The sequence below is a fragment of the Hypanus sabinus genome, chromosome 6 (genome assembly GCF_030144855.1).
Source record: "Hypanus sabinus isolate sHypSab1 chromosome 6, sHypSab1.hap1, whole genome shotgun sequence".
NCBI classification, from domain to species: Eukaryota; Metazoa; Chordata; class Chondrichthyes; order Myliobatiformes; family Dasyatidae; genus Hypanus; species Hypanus sabinus.
The window spans coordinates 69,567,320-69,588,924 of NC_082711.1; the positions used below are offsets into that span (position 1 = coordinate 69,567,320).

The 21,605-nt window shown below is 38.3% G+C and overlaps 2 protein-coding genes across 3 annotated transcripts in view; one reads left to right on the forward strand and one right to left on the reverse strand.

The window, feature by feature from the left end:
* stk17a (serine/threonine kinase 17a) overlaps positions 1–7,423 on the forward strand; it is a 108,837-nt gene extending 101,414 nt beyond the window's left edge. Inside the window, exons 5-7 of the mRNA XM_059972371.1 lie at positions 2,548–2,596; positions 2,683–2,862; positions 5,368–7,423. Coding sequence (XP_059828354.1) covers positions 2,548–2,596; positions 2,683–2,862; positions 5,368–5,665 — 527 coding nt within the window. The 3' untranslated portion in view covers positions 5,666–7,423. The remainder of the gene's footprint in view (positions 1–2,547; positions 2,597–2,682; positions 2,863–5,367) is intronic.
* LOC132395572 (cytochrome c oxidase assembly factor 1 homolog) overlaps positions 7,199–21,605 on the reverse strand; it is an 84,726-nt gene continuing 70,319 nt past the window's right edge. The window contains exons 2-7 of one of the 2 annotated variants that reach the window (XM_059972373.1): positions 20,372–20,485; positions 14,479–14,630; positions 14,063–14,139; positions 11,195–11,695; positions 9,583–11,139; positions 7,199–7,850 (exon numbers count right to left, since the gene is read on the reverse strand). In XM_059972373.1, the coding sequence (XP_059828356.1) occupies positions 11,608–11,695; positions 14,063–14,139; positions 14,479–14,630; positions 20,372–20,468 (414 nt within the window). In that variant the 5' untranslated portion in view covers positions 20,469–20,485 and the 3' untranslated portion in view covers positions 7,199–7,850; positions 9,583–11,139; positions 11,195–11,607. Of the gene's footprint in view, positions 7,851–9,582; positions 11,140–11,194; positions 11,696–14,062; positions 14,140–14,478; positions 14,631–20,371; positions 20,486–21,605 lie in introns of those variants that run through there. The other variant, XM_059972372.1, reaches the window with a different exon arrangement.

The window sequence follows — 21,605 nt, forward strand, 5'->3', positions numbered from 1 at the left end:
TGTGCTCTATGTTCAGAGATGCTCTTCTGTACACCACTGTTGTAACATAGTTATTTGAGTTACTGTCGCCACCTTGAAACAGGTTGAACCAGTCTGGCCGTTCTCTGACCTCTCATTAACAAGGAGTTTTTGCCATTGAACTACCACTCTCTGGATTTTTTTTTTAGTATTTTGCACATTCTCTGTAAACCCTAGAGACTCTTGTGCATGATTATTGAGGTCTCTCTTCTACCCATCTGAGATATTTATTAGGAGCATTGCAAATGCAGGATCTCTCCCATCTGTATTTCTTTGACTCCCCACCATCAAGCAGGAGGTACCATAACATTAGAACAATGATGGTTAGGATGTGAAACAACTTTTTCCCCCATGCCATGAGACAGCTAAACTTCCTGCCACCATCAAGGCCTCATCAGTTATTAAGTGTTATACTGTTTACTTTTTAACTTGTATCATAAGTACACCTTGTGCTCAATGTCAGTCTTCTGGAATACATTTTATTTTAATTGTTAAATTATTTGTCTTAATATTGCTTTGTGTTGTATGTGAGTTCTATGTATTTTAATGTGCACCTTGGTCTGGAGGAATGTTTCGTTTTGCGGTACAGTCGGCCCTCCTTATCAGCGGATTCCGCATGTGCGGATTCAACCAACCGCGGATCGGGAAAACCCTAAAGTTCTCTCTCCAGCACTCGTTTGAGCACGTACAGACTATTTTTGCTTGCCATTATTCCCTAAACAATACAGTATAACAACTATTTACATAGCATTTACATTGTATTAGGTATTATAAGTAATCTAGAAATGACTTAAAAGTACAGGCAGTCCCCAGGTTACGAACGAGTTCCGTTCCCGAGTCTGTCTTTAAGTCGGATTTGAAGTTGGAACAGGTACATCTGGTATTATTTAGCGTCAGTTAGTCAAACATTTGTCTTAGTATATAGTACATATTTTACCTTTCTATGCATATAAAACACTTGAGAAACATACATATTTCAATAGTTAAACCACTGCGTTGCTTAGTAATAATTGTAGCTTTCATCGGGGCAGGGCCTTTCACATGCTCCATTAAAATTGTTCTGATCGTTGACCGACTGTAGCCTAATACTTTTCCAATGACTGAAGGCATTTTACTTCTTTCTGATCACTTTATTTTTTCCACCTTATTTTCATTCGCGATTATTTTTGTGAACAGAAACACTGCGGATTCAGCGCTGCACCGCCGTGTCCTAAAGACCACCACACTGAGACAGGTTAAATAAGGGACTTGTGCATCTGTGTTTTTTGGTATCTGTGGGGGGTTCTCGGAACCAATCCCCCGCTGATACGGAGGGCCGACAGTATATGGTTGAATGGCAGTAAACTTGGAACTTGAAAATCCCAGGAGGTCAGCATTTCTGAGATACTCAACCTACCCCATCTGGCACCAACAATCATTCCACAGTCAAAGTCACTTAGATCACATTTCTCCCCATTCTGATGTTTGGTCTGAACAACTGAACCTCTTGACCATGTTTTTATCCATTGAGTTCCTGGCACATGATTGGCCAATTAGATATTTGCATTAATGTACAGGTGTAGTTAGTAAAGTGGCTACTAAGTATATACTACAATGTATATTTCTTTTACTAGTTGATGAATTTCATATTTTTTTTTCCTACTCTGATTTCCTTCAAACCAGTACTTGTCATAGCTGCAGTGGTAGCTAGCCTATTTTCAACACTGGTCCAATAGAGACATAACCTCCTCCCTTTCTGCTGTCAGGTGTAAGGACATAAATAGAAGCAGGAATAAGTCACATTGCCACTTTACTATTCTGCTGCACAGTAAATCAAGGCTGATCTTGTACTGTGTGTCCACTTTTCTGATTAATTCCCATACCACTTGATTTACTGTGTGCCCCAAAACTTCTGGATCTTGGCCTTCAGTATACACAACTGCATAAACATCTAATTCTGCAGTGGAGAATTTCAAAAATTTATCACTTTCTTTACTGAAAGAGATTTTTCCTCTTGTACGAGTCCCCATTTCTAGACGCCAGTTGGAGGCAATTGCCTCTTGGTGCCCTCAAACCCTGGTGTGATTTGATGAGATTACCTGTCACTCTTCCAAACCTAGCTCATGAAAACTTGTCCTATGGGATCAGACTTGTCCAACTCATTTCAGTACCCAATATGAAGACAACTTGGTAGTTAATACAGCACCAGCAACCGAGGTTCAATCCGCCATTGTCTGTAAAGTGTTTGTACATTCTCACCATGACTGCATGGATTTCTTCCCACATTCCAAAGGCACGAGTTAGTAGGTTAATTGTCCTGGGCTTGTTGGGCTGGAAGGGCCTGTTATTGTGTTTTATGTCTAAATAAATAAAATTTAAAAAAAAAACTTTTAAAACCTATTATTAATTTCAAAGGATTGGTTACTTCCCTAATATAAACCTTTGCTGCTTTGGCATATTGGGAGGAAGATTACACTATGTAACACACCTTGGCAGTTTGTGCTGTGCAATAAATTCACCTTTAATTCTGTTATTTTCATTTTTTCGCAGCTCCTGAAATTTTAAATTATGAGCCAATTAGCACTGCAACAGATATGTGGTAAGTAAAGTTGAAGTGTGATTTTAGAAAATCATGCTGCAATGAAATTGGTTGAAACTGCTGCTGATGACAACTTTTCTCTCCAGGAGTATAGGTGTTCTTGCATATGTTATGCTGACAGGGATCTCACCGTTCTTGGGAGATGACAAGCAAGAAACTTTTCTCAACATCTCTCAAATAAATCTCAGTTTTACAGATGAAGATTTTGAGCATGTCTCCAAACAAGCTATAGACTTTATTAAGTCACTTCTTGTTAAGGAACCTGAGTAAGTTGTTAATTTAGTAATGTTTACTAATATTTGTTGATGCTAAACATTTTTGAAGCCATTGTAGTTGGTAACAACTTGTGCTTAATTTATGCTTTGCGTCTCCTGGCCAGGAGCAACGAGTTACATTAATGTAACTATTAATTTTTTTGTCACCGTGGGCTCTGTTGATGCTGAGTCAGTTGTACAAAAACTTTTAAATGCTTAGGTGGGTCAATGGAAGCTGAAGCTAACTTTTAATGAGCTAGAATGAGTTCCTACGAATCCCATTTTCATAATTCGTAAACTTGCATTATTCTCATCTTTCCTTCAGCCTGTGCTATCTTTTTCTTGAGCTTCAGGTTTTCTAAATGTCAAGTCTATTGTCTTTATATTATAATTGTTCAACTAGATTATTGCCTTTAAGTGGAATGAGTAGCAGATTTTGAAATGTTCTCTACCAAAGATATTTTAGATTTTACAACCCTGCTTAAAGTCAGCACTTTAAATTCTTGTACCACTTGGCTATTTATTGTTGTTGGTGTGGCAGTGAAATCCAGTATATAGGATTTTTGTGAGATTATTCCAAATATACTGCCTGCCATTCCTCATTCCATCTTGCAAATACTGTGCAGGGACTTTTTCCTACTTCATCTCTACTTTCATATATTGCAAGCAGGAACTTACCAGCCCCTTTGGGGTTGGTTTAGGCCAGGTCACTGTGCATGGCATTGAGTGAAGTGGGATCTGAAAGGAGTGAACAGATAGTTGTGAACAATATGGATCAGTGAAGATAATAAACAAGGGACAACTAATAATAGAAGGAACTGTAGAAATGCTAAAATATAAACGAAAATTAAGCATTCTGGATTCAAATTTGTCCTTCATTTCTTGAAGGGATATCCTTCAAGTGTAGCAAAAATTGTTTTGTCACCATTTTCCTTTGACTGAGTTATTCCAAAATAACTGAGTTTTCTCTGTATTCTCTACTTAGTGCCTTTTAAATGCTTGTGTGTTTTTCTTTATATGGGGTAGTGGGCCATTTTTAATTATTTGCCTGGTTTGGCACATAATTGCAGGCTCACATATTAATGAGAGAGTTTATTGACAGATTACAGCCCTGTGCTACTTGAGACTCCAAAACTAATTGCACTTTACTCCTTTCTCTATCTCCTGTCTCCATGTGCTTCCAATATTCCTTTTGAATGCTGCTGACACGCATCTCTTGGCTCTCTTTTCTGTAAAGCATTTTGTTTACGAACAAAGCAGAGGAAGTAGTCTTTCTATCAAACACTGAATAACATTTTCTCTCTCTCTCACTCTAATGGAATTAATCCTATTTGAAAGCATCTATCGTTTGCTATTCTTATCTTTACCTTGATTAATCTAAACTGTATACCCTCAGGTTGCTGTTAAACCTCTCTAACAAGGTTCTTTAAAATTCTACATGTATTATTTAATTAATATTTTGTATAAATTTATCAATTACAATCTACTCTCACATTTGTAATGTAATAGTAACCAATGTTTTGCCTTGCGAAGTTCATTACAGAAACTTTGGTCTCTCTTCTCATCCATACCATTTTGCTTAATGTTTATTCTCTCATTCCATCATTTACCATTGAATATGCATTATGCTTCGTGTCCCAATTACTTTAAGATGTATTTCTCCATTCTGCTAACTATTCTCATCTTCAGGAAGATTGCCAGCCACTATTTGAGTTCTTTATGATCAAATTTAAATTATCTTGTAACCTGGCATTTACCTTTGAACCTTTCCTGTCCCTACACCTCCTCTCTTACCACCATTCAGGGCCCCAAACAGTCCTTCCAGGTGAGGCAACACTTCACCTGTGAGTCTGTTGGGTAATCTATTGCATCCGGTGTCCCCGGTGCGGCCTCCTCTCCTTCACATTCCCATTCCGATATGTCCATATGTGGCCTCCTCTATTGTCATGATGAGGCCAAACTTTGGTTGGAGGAACAACATCTCATATACCATCTGGGTAGTCTCCAGCCCCTTGGTATGAACATCAAATTCTCCAACTTCCAGTAAATCCCTCCCTCTCCCTTCACCCATCCCATCTTTACTTTGTCTCCTCTTCTAGCTGCCTATCACCTCTCATGACTCTGCCGCCTTCTACTATCCATAGTGCTTTCCCCTTAGATTCCTTCTTCACCTCTCCTATCTATCCCCTCCCCCACCCCTTAATCTTTCCTCTGATTGGTTTTCCACCCTCCCCCCACCTTTATAGGGCCCTTGCCCCCTCCTCCTTTAGTACTGACGAAGGGTCTCGACCTGAAACGTTGACTGCTTCTTTCAACGGATGCTGCCTGACCTGCTGAGTTCATCCAGCTTTTTTGTACGTCTTGATTTGACCACAGCATCTGCAGTGTACTTTGTGTTAACCTTTGAACACCATCACTTTTAACCTTTCTCCAATTTTGGTTGTGCCCTTATGATGCAAGGGCACACTACTATACTTGCCAGGAAATTTAACTTGTGGTGTATGTTTTCTTCCACAGAGAACGAGCTTTAGCTGAGGAATGCCTTGAACACCCATGGATGGCATGTGAATGCGATGAAACTGGATTTGCCACTGAAAGCTCAGTCAGCACACTTGAGTCCACAATTTCAGAAGAATCAGAAAGGCAAAATCAAGAAACTGAAGAGCTCATTGTCATGGCATCGTACACACTGGGACAATGTAGACAGTCTGAGACAGAGAATCTAAAAACTGACCAAAAGGCCATTTCCAAGCGCTTCAAGTTTGAAGAGCCCTTCAATACTTTACAGGAAATTTCAGGAGAGTTTATCTATTGAGTAATGGAACGAAACACTTCATATTTGACAGTACTTTTTTTTTAATAATAGTTTCTGTCACAGAAGACTTCTGTTTCTGCTACAAATACTCAAGTAGAAACAAATTAATATCTAAACACCAAAAACTAATGTGCCTATCTTACGGATATGTGTGAGAAATGCTCATACTAAAGCCAAGCAAAGCGATGTAAGAAATAGTATATAATTGAAGTACATTCCTCGGGGGTACACTGCTCAGAGTTAATGTTGGTTTCACAAAAGGTGGTTGGATGAGTATTACGGTGGAGTTTTTGGTTCTATTTGCACAGTGGGTGGTGAGCAATTTGTTTGGGAGGGGGGTGAAGAAAAGCTTCAGTTCCAAATTGGTCCTTCAAGACACTGTACAGTTAACAGTATACTTTAAATGTGCAGTACATGTGAATAATGCACTTGATGTTTAGCTGGAATCTGAAAATGCCTGTTTTCCCCCATAAATTGTTCACAAATAATGCATGTTTGATTTTGATATGAACTGGAGCTATTCACAACATTCCTTATTTTATTATGTATATTTGAATTGCACAACTCCAGTTGATTTTCTTGATGGCTTTCATCATACTTGATTAGTGTTACTATTTTTTGAATAATATTGTATTTGTATATGTATTTTTGTTCATATTTTTGTGATATTTTGCAAGATTTCAGTGATGTAGTTTGTGCCTTACAGATTAGAAATTAATATAGTATTCATTATGCAAAGGACTGCAAAATTAATTTGATTAAATGTACACCAATTTGTTCAATATGGGTAACCTGGATAACTACTTGGAACAGTGAACAAACTTTGGCTTGTTGATTAGTGAGAGGGTTTTTACAAAATAGCTTTTCTAAATACATTTTTAAAATGTAGCTAAAATTAAATGCTAGGACAGCTATTCATATCACTTTGTGCAGGCATTTAAACAGGAGTATTGCACTGTACTTTGCAACAGTCAATACTGAAAGCTTGTCTCTAGAAGTTCAAGCTTATGATTCAGTTCTTCAGTTGCAAAGCGAGTTCTGTTCAGCAGATTGTGGTATTTATTCGAGTTCCTAATTAAACAGCACAAAAGTATAATTTGCAATAATCTTTTTAAGTAACTCAGGGATCCCTGAACATGGTCACATTTTAATTATTGTTTTTACTACTAAAAGGTTTTATTTTAAGGTGATCTTAGTATTGAATCTTAAGTTTATCAGTTTTCTTTGAATTTCCCCACACCCCCTTTCCCACAAAATATAAGCAATCAACTTTTGCTTATTCACATGTAAAGTGTTCAACCTGAAAGGGAACAGCTAGATCGAATTTTTAAAGCTCTTATCATAACTCTGAAGTGTCTAATCAGGAATGTGTTTTTTTCACCCCCAATCTGCAGTATTCAACTGCAAATGATGCTGAATACAATCTTAGCTGAAAGAGCAGTTCCATGTGCTACTGGAGATGTATTTTTGTTTCTGTATTTAAAAAGCTAGCTATTATTCTTGATGTAAATTTCCCTCTGGTAAGTTTGAGAGAGCCATATTTTCATAATTGTAACATCTATTTTTTTCTCTAAACAATGTTGTGTTGAACTTTGCATTTATTTTCAGGACAATACTGTAAAATTAATCGACAGCTAGCCAGTGCGTTTACCTATGAAACTATGTATACCATATTCCACTGGGGGAAAATGCAGCAGTTTCTGTACCCTTATCAAAGATGCATATATTTCCTTTAATAAACATCTGGATGCTTATTGATTTTTGTAGTTTTGAGTATTATTGAGTAAAAATCTTCTATTATAGGGCTCAGGACTTATTGAACAGAATCATGCTGGACCCAGACTTTGTGTTTCTTTACCAGTATGTGGTGGGCTAAATCTGAAAGAAATTGTGCAGAATGTACCGTACTCCCAGCAGGAATCCTTGGCAAGCAAAATGCTGAGTTCCTGTATCTAGAATGCACTCCTAGCTGGCTGCTATAAGACTTTTGCATTGTTCTTTTTAAATGTAAAGATATTTAAAACCTATTCAAATATAACTATTTTAAAAATTCACAAAATAAAGTAAAATAATTTGAGTACTTTTTATCTTCAAGGTCACAAATTAAACTCTAAGTCAGTATCCAACTCCCAGCTGGTCTTGTTCTGCTGCATTTCAACACAGAGGCATATAAATCCAAGGTGTCCTGCAAATTACAGAAAAGTAAGCTGCAGGTAAGTATTAATTTGCCCAATGCAAAAAGCACATGTTAATGTTGTTAACTATAAATGTTGTCTGACAAATCTCCTAACCAGGATGTTTGACTGATGCCTAACTACTGTGAAAAATGTCAAGATTCTTGATGCAAGGATCTTGTCCACTAAACGCCCCTGCACCAGGGAATGGCATTGCACTGAAGTGATTAATACCATCATCATCACTAATTGCCCCTCTGTGCTGCATAGAAGAAAACTAAGGCTATTGATTTTAACTTTATTTGTAATGCCTTTTTCTGGAAGTATAATTAAAACTGGCAGAACAATTTGCATTCTGTACTGATAACCAAGTGAAAAATTCCAGCTCGAAGTTGTAGACACATGGGCCACATGATTAACTAATGCACAATAAGATACTTACAAGCATGCAACCTCATTTAGTTTCTTTTCACAAGCAACAGACATCAACAGATGCTCTGCTGCAGCACGCAGGCTCTGCCCAAGATTTAGGGGGAATAAAGCTCAAGGGGACTGAGTAAACAAGCAGGTAGCGGGCATTCTGAGACTAGTTATTGTACACAAAGCTAGAACTAGCATTGCTTTACAAAACTATACAGTTCTGCATAAAAATTGCACTTTGGATCCTTTCACCAGTGTAGTCATAACACGAGATTCTGCAGATCCTATATAGTACTGCTGTGGGTTTAACACTGCTATGTTTAATACTGCAGTGTTTTCTGGATAGCATCTTCAGGAGTGCACAGAAGCTCTGTAAATATGTTGCCAGGCATGGAGAATTAAACTGTTGGATGAGCCTGGGTTATCCTCTTTTTGGGGGGGGGGGGTTTCAGTGAGCTTTTTGGTGTATAAATGGGAACAACCTAGTTACTCTGGGTGGGGGCCATAGGGTTACAGTAATTCGTGGAAGGAGTGGTAAGGAAAACTTTCTATCCAGTGGGTTGATCGGGCATGTACCCACTCCTTGAAAGAGTGGTAGACACAGAAACCCTAATCACACTTTGAAGAACACTGACCTGAAGGACAAGCCAAGTGCTGAAATAAGTGATTAGGATGGGTGGTTCTTTCCATCTAATATGGAGATGATTGTACACATCACATTTTTCTGTGCCTATTTCACCCCCTATTGAAGCTCCAGCCTACTGCTCTCCCATTTATCAATGTTCATCCCATTAGGTAAGAGGAATATCACCTCATATTCTGCTTGGATAGTCTACAACCAAATGGGATGAACAATGCGTTTTCTGATTTTAGGTAGCCTTCCATTCTGGTAGATTATCCCCTCCCCCACAATCATATTTCTGTGCTCCCATTTTTTGCCACCTTTCCCCCCTGCACTGGGTTCCATCCATCTACTACACATACTGTTCACCTGTAGGTTCCCCATTTCTGCCCTCCCTCAAATTCTGGTTTCATCTGCCACCCCTCCACTATGGTCCTCCTTTTGCTTATCAGTGCTGATAGCCCTTTGAGTTCCTGCTCATCTCCTTCTAGTAATTGTATCCAAATTTTATACTTCCTTGGCTCCTCTTTGCTCCATCTGCCTCTTAGTATTTCTCTCTCTCCATCTCATTCACCCGCCAAGATTTCCCAAACTCAACCTCAACTTCACTCCTTGCCTGTCATCTTCCACTACTCTTCAATCCACAAGTCATCTTGGACTCCGTCTCACCACATCGCTTCTCTTTTAATTGGCTATCTTACCTCTCCGCAGTTTGATGCCTCTGATGTCTCCGTAGTTTGCTTAGCAGATAGATCAGAAACCATTGAAAAATAACCATTTAGAGTAGTTGATGGATTGACTTTTTTGTCATCTTCCCTCATCTATGTCCAGTATCTATGTAGGCGTCCAGCACTCACTAAAGGGGATAGAAGGAGTGACAATTGAATGTATACCCGAAGAACTGTGCCCTAGGACTAATGAAGTAGTGGTGGAAGGTGGGAATAGACTGGGTAACACTTAAATGATAATTTTTCTACAATGCTAAACAGTGGTTTACTGTGGCTGCAATAAGTGTTACAGGCATTTACTCACCCAGGTTAATCCAACTACACCTTCCAAACCTGAGTTCTCTACCAACGAGAAGAACAAAGGTTTCAGGTTCAGGAGAACTTCAGTGCTTTGCTCTTAATCATACATTTGGAAATATAGTTCCATTCTTTTGTTGCTGGGTCTAAATTCTGGAAATTCCAACACAGTTAAATTATTAAGCAGAAGGACTTCAGTGATTTAAGAAGGTACTTTGTTACCTCCTTTGCAAAGAGAATACATATTGGCTTTGCCACTGATTACTGCTTCATGGAAAAAATTACAAATTAAAGTTAATTTGTTTGATTTCTTTCACAAACAGGACCCAGTTATGACCATTGTGGCTGAAATGAATTATTTGGGTCAAAAAGAGCAGTGTCCAAGAGACATGAATAAAGGGAAGGCACAAAGGGAAGGCAATACACTGTTAGGAGAATTAACCCACAACTTCCTTAAGAGAGTTTCCTAAACAACAGCTCTGTCAAAACAAATGCTTATGTAGTTTTCCAAAATTATCAGCACAATCCTTTTGAATAATCTATTTAATGCTGGTATCTAGAGTTGAATGCATGTTGGATTAGCTATGCATACCAAACAAATCCACTGCATATCCAGTTTACCTCCAAATGTTAGCCATCGTTTCTTTGCATATGCACTTCCCTAAAATTTGAATCTATTATGCTGAAATGTTTCTGCCATCCTTCCAATTTCTACCAGATGTAGGTATACATTTCACAATATGAAATGATTGCTCAACATTTGAGACTGAAAGATGAAAAACATGTCTTAACAGAACTACAAGCATATGTTCCAGTAAATAAACATTTAAGTAGTGTTCACGTTCTGTTTTATTGTGCTGTACCAAAGTATTTGCTCTCTTGCACAATTATGAATCAGATAATAGCTAGGCTTATTAATTAACCATACTTTACAAAATTTTCATCTTTGCTCAAAAATGTCTATACATAGCATAAAGCTCCAGGCTATGATCTATCCTTCCATCAACCAAATAAGAACCTAGTGTCATAGAATACTCTGCTTCATTCACCAAAAGCTGCACTTCCTGGTGGCCAAACATTTTAATTCTGATTCCTGTTCTGACATGTTGGTCCATGGACTCTTCTGTCAAGATAGGCCACAATCATGATGGAGGAGCAACACTTATATATTTCATCTGGGTAGCCTCTAATCTGATGGCATGAATATCGATTTCTCCTTCTGGTTTAAAAACCCTGCTGCTCTTCATCTATTCCCCCCCCCCCACTCTGGCCCCTCATCTCTTCTCACCTGCCTATCATGGGTCCCCCTCTCATTCCCTTTCTCCTATGATCCACTCTCCTCTCAGAATTCTTCTTCTCCAGCCCTTTATCTTTCCAATCCACCTTCTAGCTACCCTCCTTCTCCAGCTCCCACTTATTTATTCCGGCATCTTCCCCCTTCCTTTTCAGACCTGAAGAAGGGTCTCAGTCTAAAACATTGACTGTTTATTAATTCTCCAGCATTTCATGTGTGTTGCTTCATAGAATATTACTATTATTTTTGGATGAACCAGATCTGTACCATGAAGCTTAATCTGTACAATTAATTGTGTTTTATTATCTTTTAAATAGCAGAGAAGCTGAGCACATTTTGATTTGTATAGATTTATTAAACATCCAGATACTTCCAGGATAAAATTACTAAAAGCCATCCCACATGCATTAACTTTGGTCTTCATCCTTGTTCACGGTGTAAACTGAAAGCTGTTGACCATCTAACAACTGTAAAGTGGCTTCTTGCAAAAACCATCTGACAAAAGCAAAGAACACGTAATATTATGGGCTAACAATTATTCAACAAAACTCTTAACAAAGGAATATTAAAACAAAGATTTGTTTGAGTTTCTCTGCATTTCTTAGTCCTCTCCTCCCTCCACTGAGCTCCACAGCACTCCATTCCCCTCCCTTTCTCCCCCCCCCCATCCTCAGAATGATAGTAACATGTTAGTGAAATATGCTGACAAGTGGCAGATGGAGCTTAATTCTCGTGAATGAAGTGAAGCATTTTTGGGACAAACGGAATGAAAGGAAAGGTCTAAGGTCATTTCCCTGGAGTGGAAGAGAACTGACAGGTATGTAAAGTTGTGAGGGGTTTAGATAGGGAAGACTGCACAAAATATATATCACAAATGAATAAAACCAGAGGACATAGATTTAGGCTAAGGGTAAACAATATACAAAGGATTTCAGGGAGACCCTTGACGCCTAAATGCTGAGCACCTGGAATTCACTGCCTGAGGCAATTGTGGTAGCAGAGTCACTGACACCATTTAAAAAGACATACACCACAAATGCCGAGGCATAGAAAGCTACAAGCCAAGTGCTTGAAGATGGCATTAATACAGATAGCTACCCATTAATTGGCATGGACATGGTTTGAAGAGCTTTTATTCCATCCTCTACAGCTCTGGGCCAGAATGCAGTGAACTACATTAGAATTAGACCAGCTTGAGGCTGAGGGACCACCCAGCACATAAGAAATTTTCAAATAGAAGTGGGGGGGGGGGCAATAAGAGAGACTTTAATCCTTTTCTCCCTTAATTAAGAGTATTGAATTCTGAAATTATTTTGAAATAAAATCAAGTGGTGTTAGGTTCATGATGAAACCTGCCATCTTGGAGTAACCATGTCACAATACAGTACTGAGAAAGAAACAGTGTTTAATTTTAGACTAAAGCATAATTTTGTTGATGTACCTGGCTAGGCAAAACTGGAAAAAAAGGCAAGTCAGTTGTGGAGACTACCTGTGAGTCAGCATGACAGTTCCTAAGCTTCCTTCTAGTTACTCCAAAGAAAAATAATCAGACAAAAAAATCTGAAGCTACTTAGTTGAACACATTTAACTACGTAACAGAAATGCTATATAAATAAAAGTTTAAAAATGGCAAATACTCAAAACTCTAAAATGAAAACAGAAAATGTTAGAAGCATTCAGCAGATCTGGTGACAGCAGTGGAAACGTTTCTAGCTTGGGATCCTTGATCAGAACTGCTGCCACATGTAGCCGTAAAAGAAAACTTTCTCAATTCTTTGTAGCTACTTCCCTTCTAAGAATTGTTAAAGCAGAAGAAAGCACAGCACAGGAAGAAGCCTATATATAAGTATATATCTGCACTTGGTCTATATAGCTTTCTACAGGTGGAGAAATGAAAATAGAGATACGTGGACAAGTGTGATGTGTTTCATTTTACAAGGTCAAATGCAAAAATACAATAAATGGCAGGACCCTTCTGTCCAATGATGTACCGAGGGATATTGGCATTCAAATCCATAGCTCTTTACAAATGGTAGAGCATGTATTTAAGAGTAATAGAATTATACAGCATGGAAATACTCTTTGGCGTAACTTGTCCACACTGAACTAGTCCCATGCCTTCAATTGGCCCAAAGCCCTCTAGACATCTTCTTATCCCTGTACTTATCTAGGTGAATGGATTATACTTGACTTCAAATCTGTTTTGCATATCTCTGAACTCCATCCAACATTCCCTCCAGGTTTGCATAGGTCCTACAGGGCATTTTCAAAATTGCATCTGAAAGGCTTTAAAGAAATTTTACAACCCAATTTCCAGGCTTAAATCTCTTAAACTTCAGTTTAGTCAGGTTAAACTATTCTGATAATTGCCATCCTTACTTTTACATAAATTACTTCTTGTGTTGAAAAAAGTTAAGTTGGTAACAAAAACTATCTTAATTTGTTCAAAAACAGCAATTCTAGAACTATAACCCAGTCTTTTCTATCCTTGAAGCTAACTATTTACACTTTCTTAGATAATGAGGAATAACAATTTCTACATCATAAAAATTGAAGCTGTTCTGTAAAATATTATTTGGGTTAGAAATCATCTTTTGGAGGAAAATGGAAGTAGATGTTTTAGGGAATGGAGGAAACTCAACATGAAATGTTGACTATCCATTTTCCTCCATAAGTGCTGCCTGACACAATTCCGCCAGCATCTTGGGTATTGCTCCCGGTTCCTGAATATGTAAAATATTTAGCTTCAGGAAATCAGCAGTCCTCTCAGTCCAAGTAATTTGCAATTTTGCATTCTGTTACATCATTTTTTTCTATTCAATAAATTTTGAACTCGACATTTCAACATCAGCTAAAAGTTACCTTTTTTCTACTGTGTCTCTGATACAATAGGTGTGGAGATAACCAGCTGATTTGTTTCCACTTACTGGAATTTTAATCTGTAAACAAATGTGACAAGTTATAAAGAATATTTTTGGGAAAAAATATCATTTAGTAAAGTGATTATCTGCCAGTAACTGTCCTTAGAATGCCATTTATTCTAACTCTGCACTCCAGTTACTGTAGTTCAAAGAGTATGAATTTTCTCAATGTAGCATTGTGAGTAACAGTACAAAAACTGATAAACTATATCTAAATCAAGAAATGTGAATTCTGCCATGCATTTACAAGGGAGATTGAAAACCACTTATTAGAATTGCTGGTTTACGTAGAAGAGGCCTACAATTTGGGTACAAAACCACAGTTTATTTTAAAAAAGCAGCACCTGAATACTGTACCTTTGCACTAATTCCATCCACCCGATTATTTCTGTCGGTGAGTTTGATATTTCGGATCTGGAGAGGAGGGGCTCCCAAGGCATCCAGTGCTACGTCACTTTTCTTGAGCTCCTCAATTGCCAACTTGTAGTATTCTGACTTGGCAAAATTTTCTATAAAATCATAGTTGTAAGCAAGATCTTCACAAAATACATTAATAATGAACATTTTATGCACTTCCAAGAATTGCTTAAATAATTAGCCCCCTGATCTACTCCTGAATTCAATAAGATCATCATTCATCTGAACTTGGTCTTTCTGTACATTCATACCTGTTCCCTTTAATACACAAATGCATCTACGTTGGCATTGAATAACTCGTTCTCCAGAGCTCCTTAGGACTGCATGTATATCCTCATAATTTCCATGTAAAATGAATGAACAATTATTCTGAACAATACCTAATAATGACATTATCATAGGGTCAGACACAGAAACAAGCTTTTCATCCACGCTGATCATCAAGCACTCATCTATATTAATCCTATTTACCATCTCTGGGTTCACAGCTTTGTCTTTTTGACGAAAGTGCTCATCTTGATTTTGATAGAATCAGCCCTATAAACCCCATTTAGAGTCTTACAAATGTCAATTGGAAATTCTAACAGGTCACTATTTTCAGCCACCTTTATAAGGTAACCGCTTCATTCTTGGTGCAAAATAAAAATAAACTGCCGGAGGAATGAATGAAGACTTGTGGAGACAAAGGGGCAGTCGACATTTCAAGTTGAGACACTATGAGAACAGTTCTGATGCAAGCACTTAACCTAAAAATTGACAGTCCCCTTGCTGCCACAGATGCTGATACCCTACTGAGTTCTTCCTGCATTTTTTTCGCTCCAGATTACAGCCCATTGAACCTTGTCCCTAATGTTACATAGAAAATATACAGTACATCTCTTCCATGAGACAACCAAATCTGCTTAGTACAGCAGTACCCTGCAGAGCTATAGCAGAACCTTGCTGCCATTACATTAAATTTCTCTTGCAAAAAGGCCACTATTTCATTTTCATTCCTAACAACTTGAGGTACATGCATGGCAACTCTTTTTCAGACATGAGCATTGCAATATCTCTCTCTACAACAACATTTAAACAATGTTCTGCTTCTGTATTCCTGTGTTGGATCTGATTGTTTAATTATCATTTTCTTTTAAGTTTAACAATTAAAATATCTGCCTTATTGTAAGTAGTTTTTAAATACATAAGTGACTTTATATGCCTCTAGTAGTGGCTATACAAAGTATAATTCTGCAAGCTTTGTACTGCATTAGGTGAATAAGATTTTCCCCCTAACTTGTACAAAAGCTGGATGAACTCAGCAGATCGGGCAGCATCCGTTGAAATGAGCAGTCAACATATCGGTCTGAGACCCTTCGTCAGGACTGGCAAAGGGTCTCATTCCGAAACGTTGACTGCTCATTTCAACAGATGCTGCCCGACCTGCTGAGTTCATCCAGCTTTTGTACGTGTAGGTTTTCCCTCTATTGGTTAACTTTTTACTACAGTATTTGAATAAATGTTTTCTACTTGGTCGTCTCTTATTCTTGGAATTTTTCTTATCTCATGGGTATTGGATCTGTTTCTGTCATTTCCCCTGACAGCATATCTTCAATAATGTACCAATCAGTGTTTTTATAAATGAGTTGCCTCAAATTCTGCATATCTCCTGTAAAGTTTTGTTATCTCAGTTTAACTCTAGGCCCTTTAGTTTTTGATATTTCTATCCTAGGAAAAAAATTCCATGCCTCATAATTTTGTATGCTACTATCAGGTTGCCACCTCAGCCTCCATCACACCATAGAAAACCATTCATATTTGTCTGACTTCTCCTTACAGCTAATACCCTCCAGTCCAGGCAACATTTCAAACTTATTTTGCGCCCTCTCCAAAGCCTCCATATTCTTCCTGTAATGCAGTGCCCAGACTGCACACAATATTCTCATATGTGGCCTAATCAAAGTTTTATACAGTTGCAACATGACTTCCCAGCTTTTGTTCAATTCCCTGACTGATAGTCAAGCATGTTATACATCTTTAGCACCCCATCTGCTTATCTTGCCACTTTCAGACTGTGCCACTTGCCACAGTCCATGATCCCTCTCTACATTTATGGTCCTAAGGTTCTGCCATTTATTGTATATTTTCTTCTTACATTTGACCACACAAAGAGCAGGAGCTCCAAATTAAAGTTTATCTGCTATTTTTCTGCCCAAGTTTTTAACTTATCTTGTATCCTTTGACAACCTTTATGCACAACTTCACTATTTTTCGTCTTCTTTACACTTAGTGATCAGCCAACTACATTTTCATTCACATTATTTATTTATACACCGTAGAGGCTCCAGCATTGATCTTGATGGAAACCTCCTATCAAAATAACACCCCTCTGTTACCCCTGTCTTCTATGGCCAATCCAAGTTTGAATCCAATCTACCATTCCCCTTGTGCCTCAGCCTTCAGGATAATATGTGGGACGTTATTGAAAAGCTTTACCAAAGCCCATGTCTACCACATTTGTTCCTCCTGCTGCCTTCACCTGCTTTGTCACCTTCTAAAAAAAATCACGGTCGGATTTGTAAAACATGACCTACCCACACAGAAAGTCATACTGATTATCTATGATTTTCCAGATGCCATTAGATCCTATCTAACAATCTTGAAATTGGCTATTGTCACACATACCAAGTACAATAAAAAAGATTTTGTTTTGTATGCTTTTCAAACAGATCATGCCATAGAGAGTGATATCAGGCAAGTACAAAGAAAACAATGTAGTGCATACAGTTAGAGAATTTTCCTACCACTGCTGCAAAACTCACTCGTCTATAATTTCCTGGTCTGTCTCTGTTGCCCTTAAATAGAAGTAAAACATTGGCCATTCTCCAGTCATCTGGGACCTCACCTGTAGTTAAAGAGATGCAAAGATCTCTGGCAAATGCCCATCAATCTCCTCACTTGCCTCTCTTAATCATCTGAGATAGAACCTCCTGTCCTTGGGAACTTATCCATCTTAATGTTCAAGAAACTCAACACCTTTTTGTTATCAACCTGCTCCAGAAAATCAGCAAACCCCTCCCTGATTTTGTTATTCTTGATGTCCTTCTCCTGAGTTAATACCAATGCAAAGTATGTTTAGAACCTCAACCACTTCCTCTGTCCCTGAGCAGTTATAGTTTGTTACTTCTTATCTGAAAACAGCAATAATTTTACTTTCTAAATATTCCAATTAAGCCAGTACTTGCCACGTTCTGAAGGGACAAATTCTAGATTTCCGCCAACCTTTGTTTAAAAAATGTTTCTTAACATTCACACATGACGTCAAATTTTACTTTTATATATATTTATTTCAAGCTCACCTGTAAGTCTAAGTAAATGTTGGTAATGTACCTGCCTCAACCACTTCCTCCAGCAGTTCATTCCATATACTGACTGCCTTCTGGGTGGCAAAAGTAGCCCTCATATTCCTATCAAGTCTCTCCCTTCTCACCTTAAAACCATGCTCTTGAGCTCTTGTTTTCCCAAAACTAATTAACAAAGTGCAAATTCATCTAATCTACACCCCTCATAATTTTATCTATCTCTATAAGATCATCCCTAATTCTCCTACTCTTCAGTAGAAAGGCTAAACTGTTCAACCTCCCTCAACTAGTCAGCCCCTCGAGCCCCAGCAACATCCTCTTACATCTCCCTGCTGACATTCCAGCCCGATCGCATCTTGTAGATGCGACCAAAACTGATCACCATATTCCAAATGTGGCCTCACCAATGAATAGTATATACTGCAACAGAATATCCACCTTCTACACTCAATGCTCTGCCTGAAGAAGGCCAGCTTGCCTCCTTCACCACCCTTGTCTATTTCCAATGCAACTTACAAGGAACCATGTACTTGCACTCATAGGACTCTGCTGTAGATGAGCAGAGAATTGTTTGAGATTACAGAGCTGAGTGAAACAACTGGGATGGGCAAATGGTGTGTGAAGAAAATCAGAGAAATTCCATGGCATAAAGGTTTAATGTTAAATTATTTTGGCCCATGACTATGAACTATTAGTAGGATATGTTCAGTCAATCACGTGCTTAAACCACAGACTGGTGGTCTTGTACTCTGTGATCCAAGGATGCACTCAAGAACATTAATTTCCCATTTATTTACTCTGTTGGAAAGCCTCCAACATTACCATGGCAACAGAGCTGATCAGTAATTAAACATTTGGGCAAATTGTGACTATGAACCTCAAATTTTATCACTCCATGGTACACCATTTAGCAAATCAGGCATGCTGTTTAGTACGAAACTCGCAAAACTATTCAACGGGAAAAATCCTAAGGTTTAACAGGAAGCAACAATTAAAACAATGACAGAACAAATGTTTGCAGCCAAGAACATTTTTCCAACTCGAGCATCGGAGAAAAAAACAACTGTAGGAATAACAGCCCATGTACGAAACAAACTCAGTTCCTAGAAAGTCTAAACATTTTCAAACTTAGTTATATATGTTTAACAACAGTTTCCTTAAGGGGAAATCTTGCGTGACAAAGCTGTTGAAATTCTGAAGAAAAACAAGCAGGATAAACAAAGGAGAGGCCGTGGGATGTTGTTTACTTGGACTTTCAAAAGGCCTTTGATAAGGTGCCACACATCAGGGTGCTAAACAATGTAAGAGCCCATGGTATTACAGGAAAGATACTAGAACGGATAGAAAATTGGCTGACCAGTCCGAGGAGGCAAAGAGTGGGAATAAAGGGGGCCTTTTAACTAGTTGTCTGCTGGTGACAAGTGGTGTTCTGCAAGAGTCTGTTTTGGGACAGCTCCTTTTCACGTTATATGCCAATGATTTGAATGACAGAATTGATTGCTTTGTGGCCAAGTCTGCTGCCGACATGAGAATGGGTGGAGGGGCAGATACGTTGAGGGAACAGGGACTCTGCAGGAGGACTTAGACAGATTAGGAGAATGGGAAAAGAAGTGGCATTCGGAATATTGTATAGGGAAGTGTATGATCAGGCACTTTGGTAGAAGGAAGAAGGGCATACATTACTTTCTGAATGGGGAGAAAATTCAAAAATCAGCAGACCAAAGGGACTTGGGAGTCCTTGTGCAGGGTTCCCTAAAGGTTAACTTGCAGGTTGAGTCAGTGGTAAGGAAGGCAAATGCAACATCAGCATTCATTTTGCGAGGATTAGAATATAAAAGCAAGAATATACAGTAACGCTGACTTTTTATCAGCCGTTGGGGAGACCACACTCGGAGTATTTAGTCCCCTTATCTAAGAAAGGGTGTGCTGGTATTTGAGAGGGTATAGAGAATGATCCTGGAAATGAAAGGGTTTGCGTAAGTCGAGCTTTTGATGGCTCTGGACCTGCACTCACTGAAGTTTATAAGAATGAGGGGGATCTGAGATTACTGAATACTGAAAAGCCTAGACAGAGTGGCCGGCGAGTGTCTAGTGGGAGAGTTTATGACCAGATGCCGGAACTTCTTTATCCAGACAGTAGTGAATCTGTGTAATTCATTGCCACAGACAGCTGTGGAGACCAAGTTATTGTATTTATTTAAAGCAGAAATTAATAGGTTCTTGACTGGTATGGATGTCAACGGTTACGTGGGGAAGGCAGGAGATTGGAGGTGAGAGTGATAATAACTCAGGCATGATAGAGTGGCAGAGCAGACTCTATGGACCAAATAGCCTAATTCTGCTCCTATGTCTCATGATTTTAAGGTCTATTTTCAGATAGGGTGGAGGATAGTGCAACTTAATGAAGAGTATTTGTAAACAGGATACTTAGAGCAAAACAAGAAGGACAGTGAATTTCAAAATAGGTTTAACAGGTCATTTTTTTTACTTACGTTGCATAAGATAATACATCACTGCACATCCTCCTCCAGAAACTATCCCTAAATATATTGCCATCTGTTGTAAAGCATGTGTTGAAACCGGCATCATGAAAAACTTCACAGACCCTAATAAAAAGAAAGTTAAATATCAGTAAACAGTAGACCCCAAGATATTTGAAATCTCATGTTCAATATTTTAATTAACAGACATACCCCAAAAATTTGGGGAATTTTAAAAGAACTTCTGTAATTATAGGGCCTTCTGCACATCAAAATAAAAAGATCAGATGAATCTTTCATTCTGCATTTTACAAGAAAACTTACTAAAAAGCACACATCTGCCCCTCCCTTAGTTGTTGACAAGCAGCTGTGCAATTCCTGAATGTTCTGTTTTTCTTTTATTTTGAACCCAGCAACTGTCCTCACGCTACCGCAAGTCTGGAGATAATAAGGTGGTACATTTCCATACGTTAAATAATGGATATACTCTGTATGTCAAACATTCTTTTACAGTTCTTATGGTGAGATTTCTGTGTATAAATAGTTCAAATGTAAATAGGAAGGCACGTAGGAAGAAAGCAGACCCAACTTATGGTCACATATACAGTTTAAGATTATTTTTAATTCAAATATATATTTTAGGTAATTCCTACACACTAAAAACCAGTAGAGCATCTGCCACATCACCAAACCAAATCAATATTAAAAAGCTGTAAAAGCACATGTAATGTAAAAATGTGACCCAGCATCATTCTGACAATGCACCACATTTAACAGAACTGGTAAACCCTCTCGTTCAGTAAGGTAAAGTTTTGCATACCATTCCTATTCTTCAGCTATAACAGGCAAAATTCCTCTCCAGCAACACACAAAGCACTGGAAGAACTCAATGGGTCAAACAGATGATCAACATTTTGAATTGAGACCCTTCAAATGAACAGAAGAGGGAAGGACTGAAGCAAAAGCAAGTGAGGCTGCATAAGAGGCAGATGGTGCACGGGAGAGTTGGAATAGTGCCAGAAACTGGGGAGTGATAGGTGGAAGTGACAAAGTGCTGAAGATTCTGAAAGCTTTTAGGAGAGGAAATTGGAACATAGAATCAAAAGGAGGAGGAATGGCGTGGAATCAAGAATTGTGGTAATTCGATTCTGCACCCTCTTCAAAACCTTTACATCCTTCCTATAATGGGACAGCCAGAACTGTACCTGATACTTAGTGTGGCCAATATAAGCTTTCATACACATGC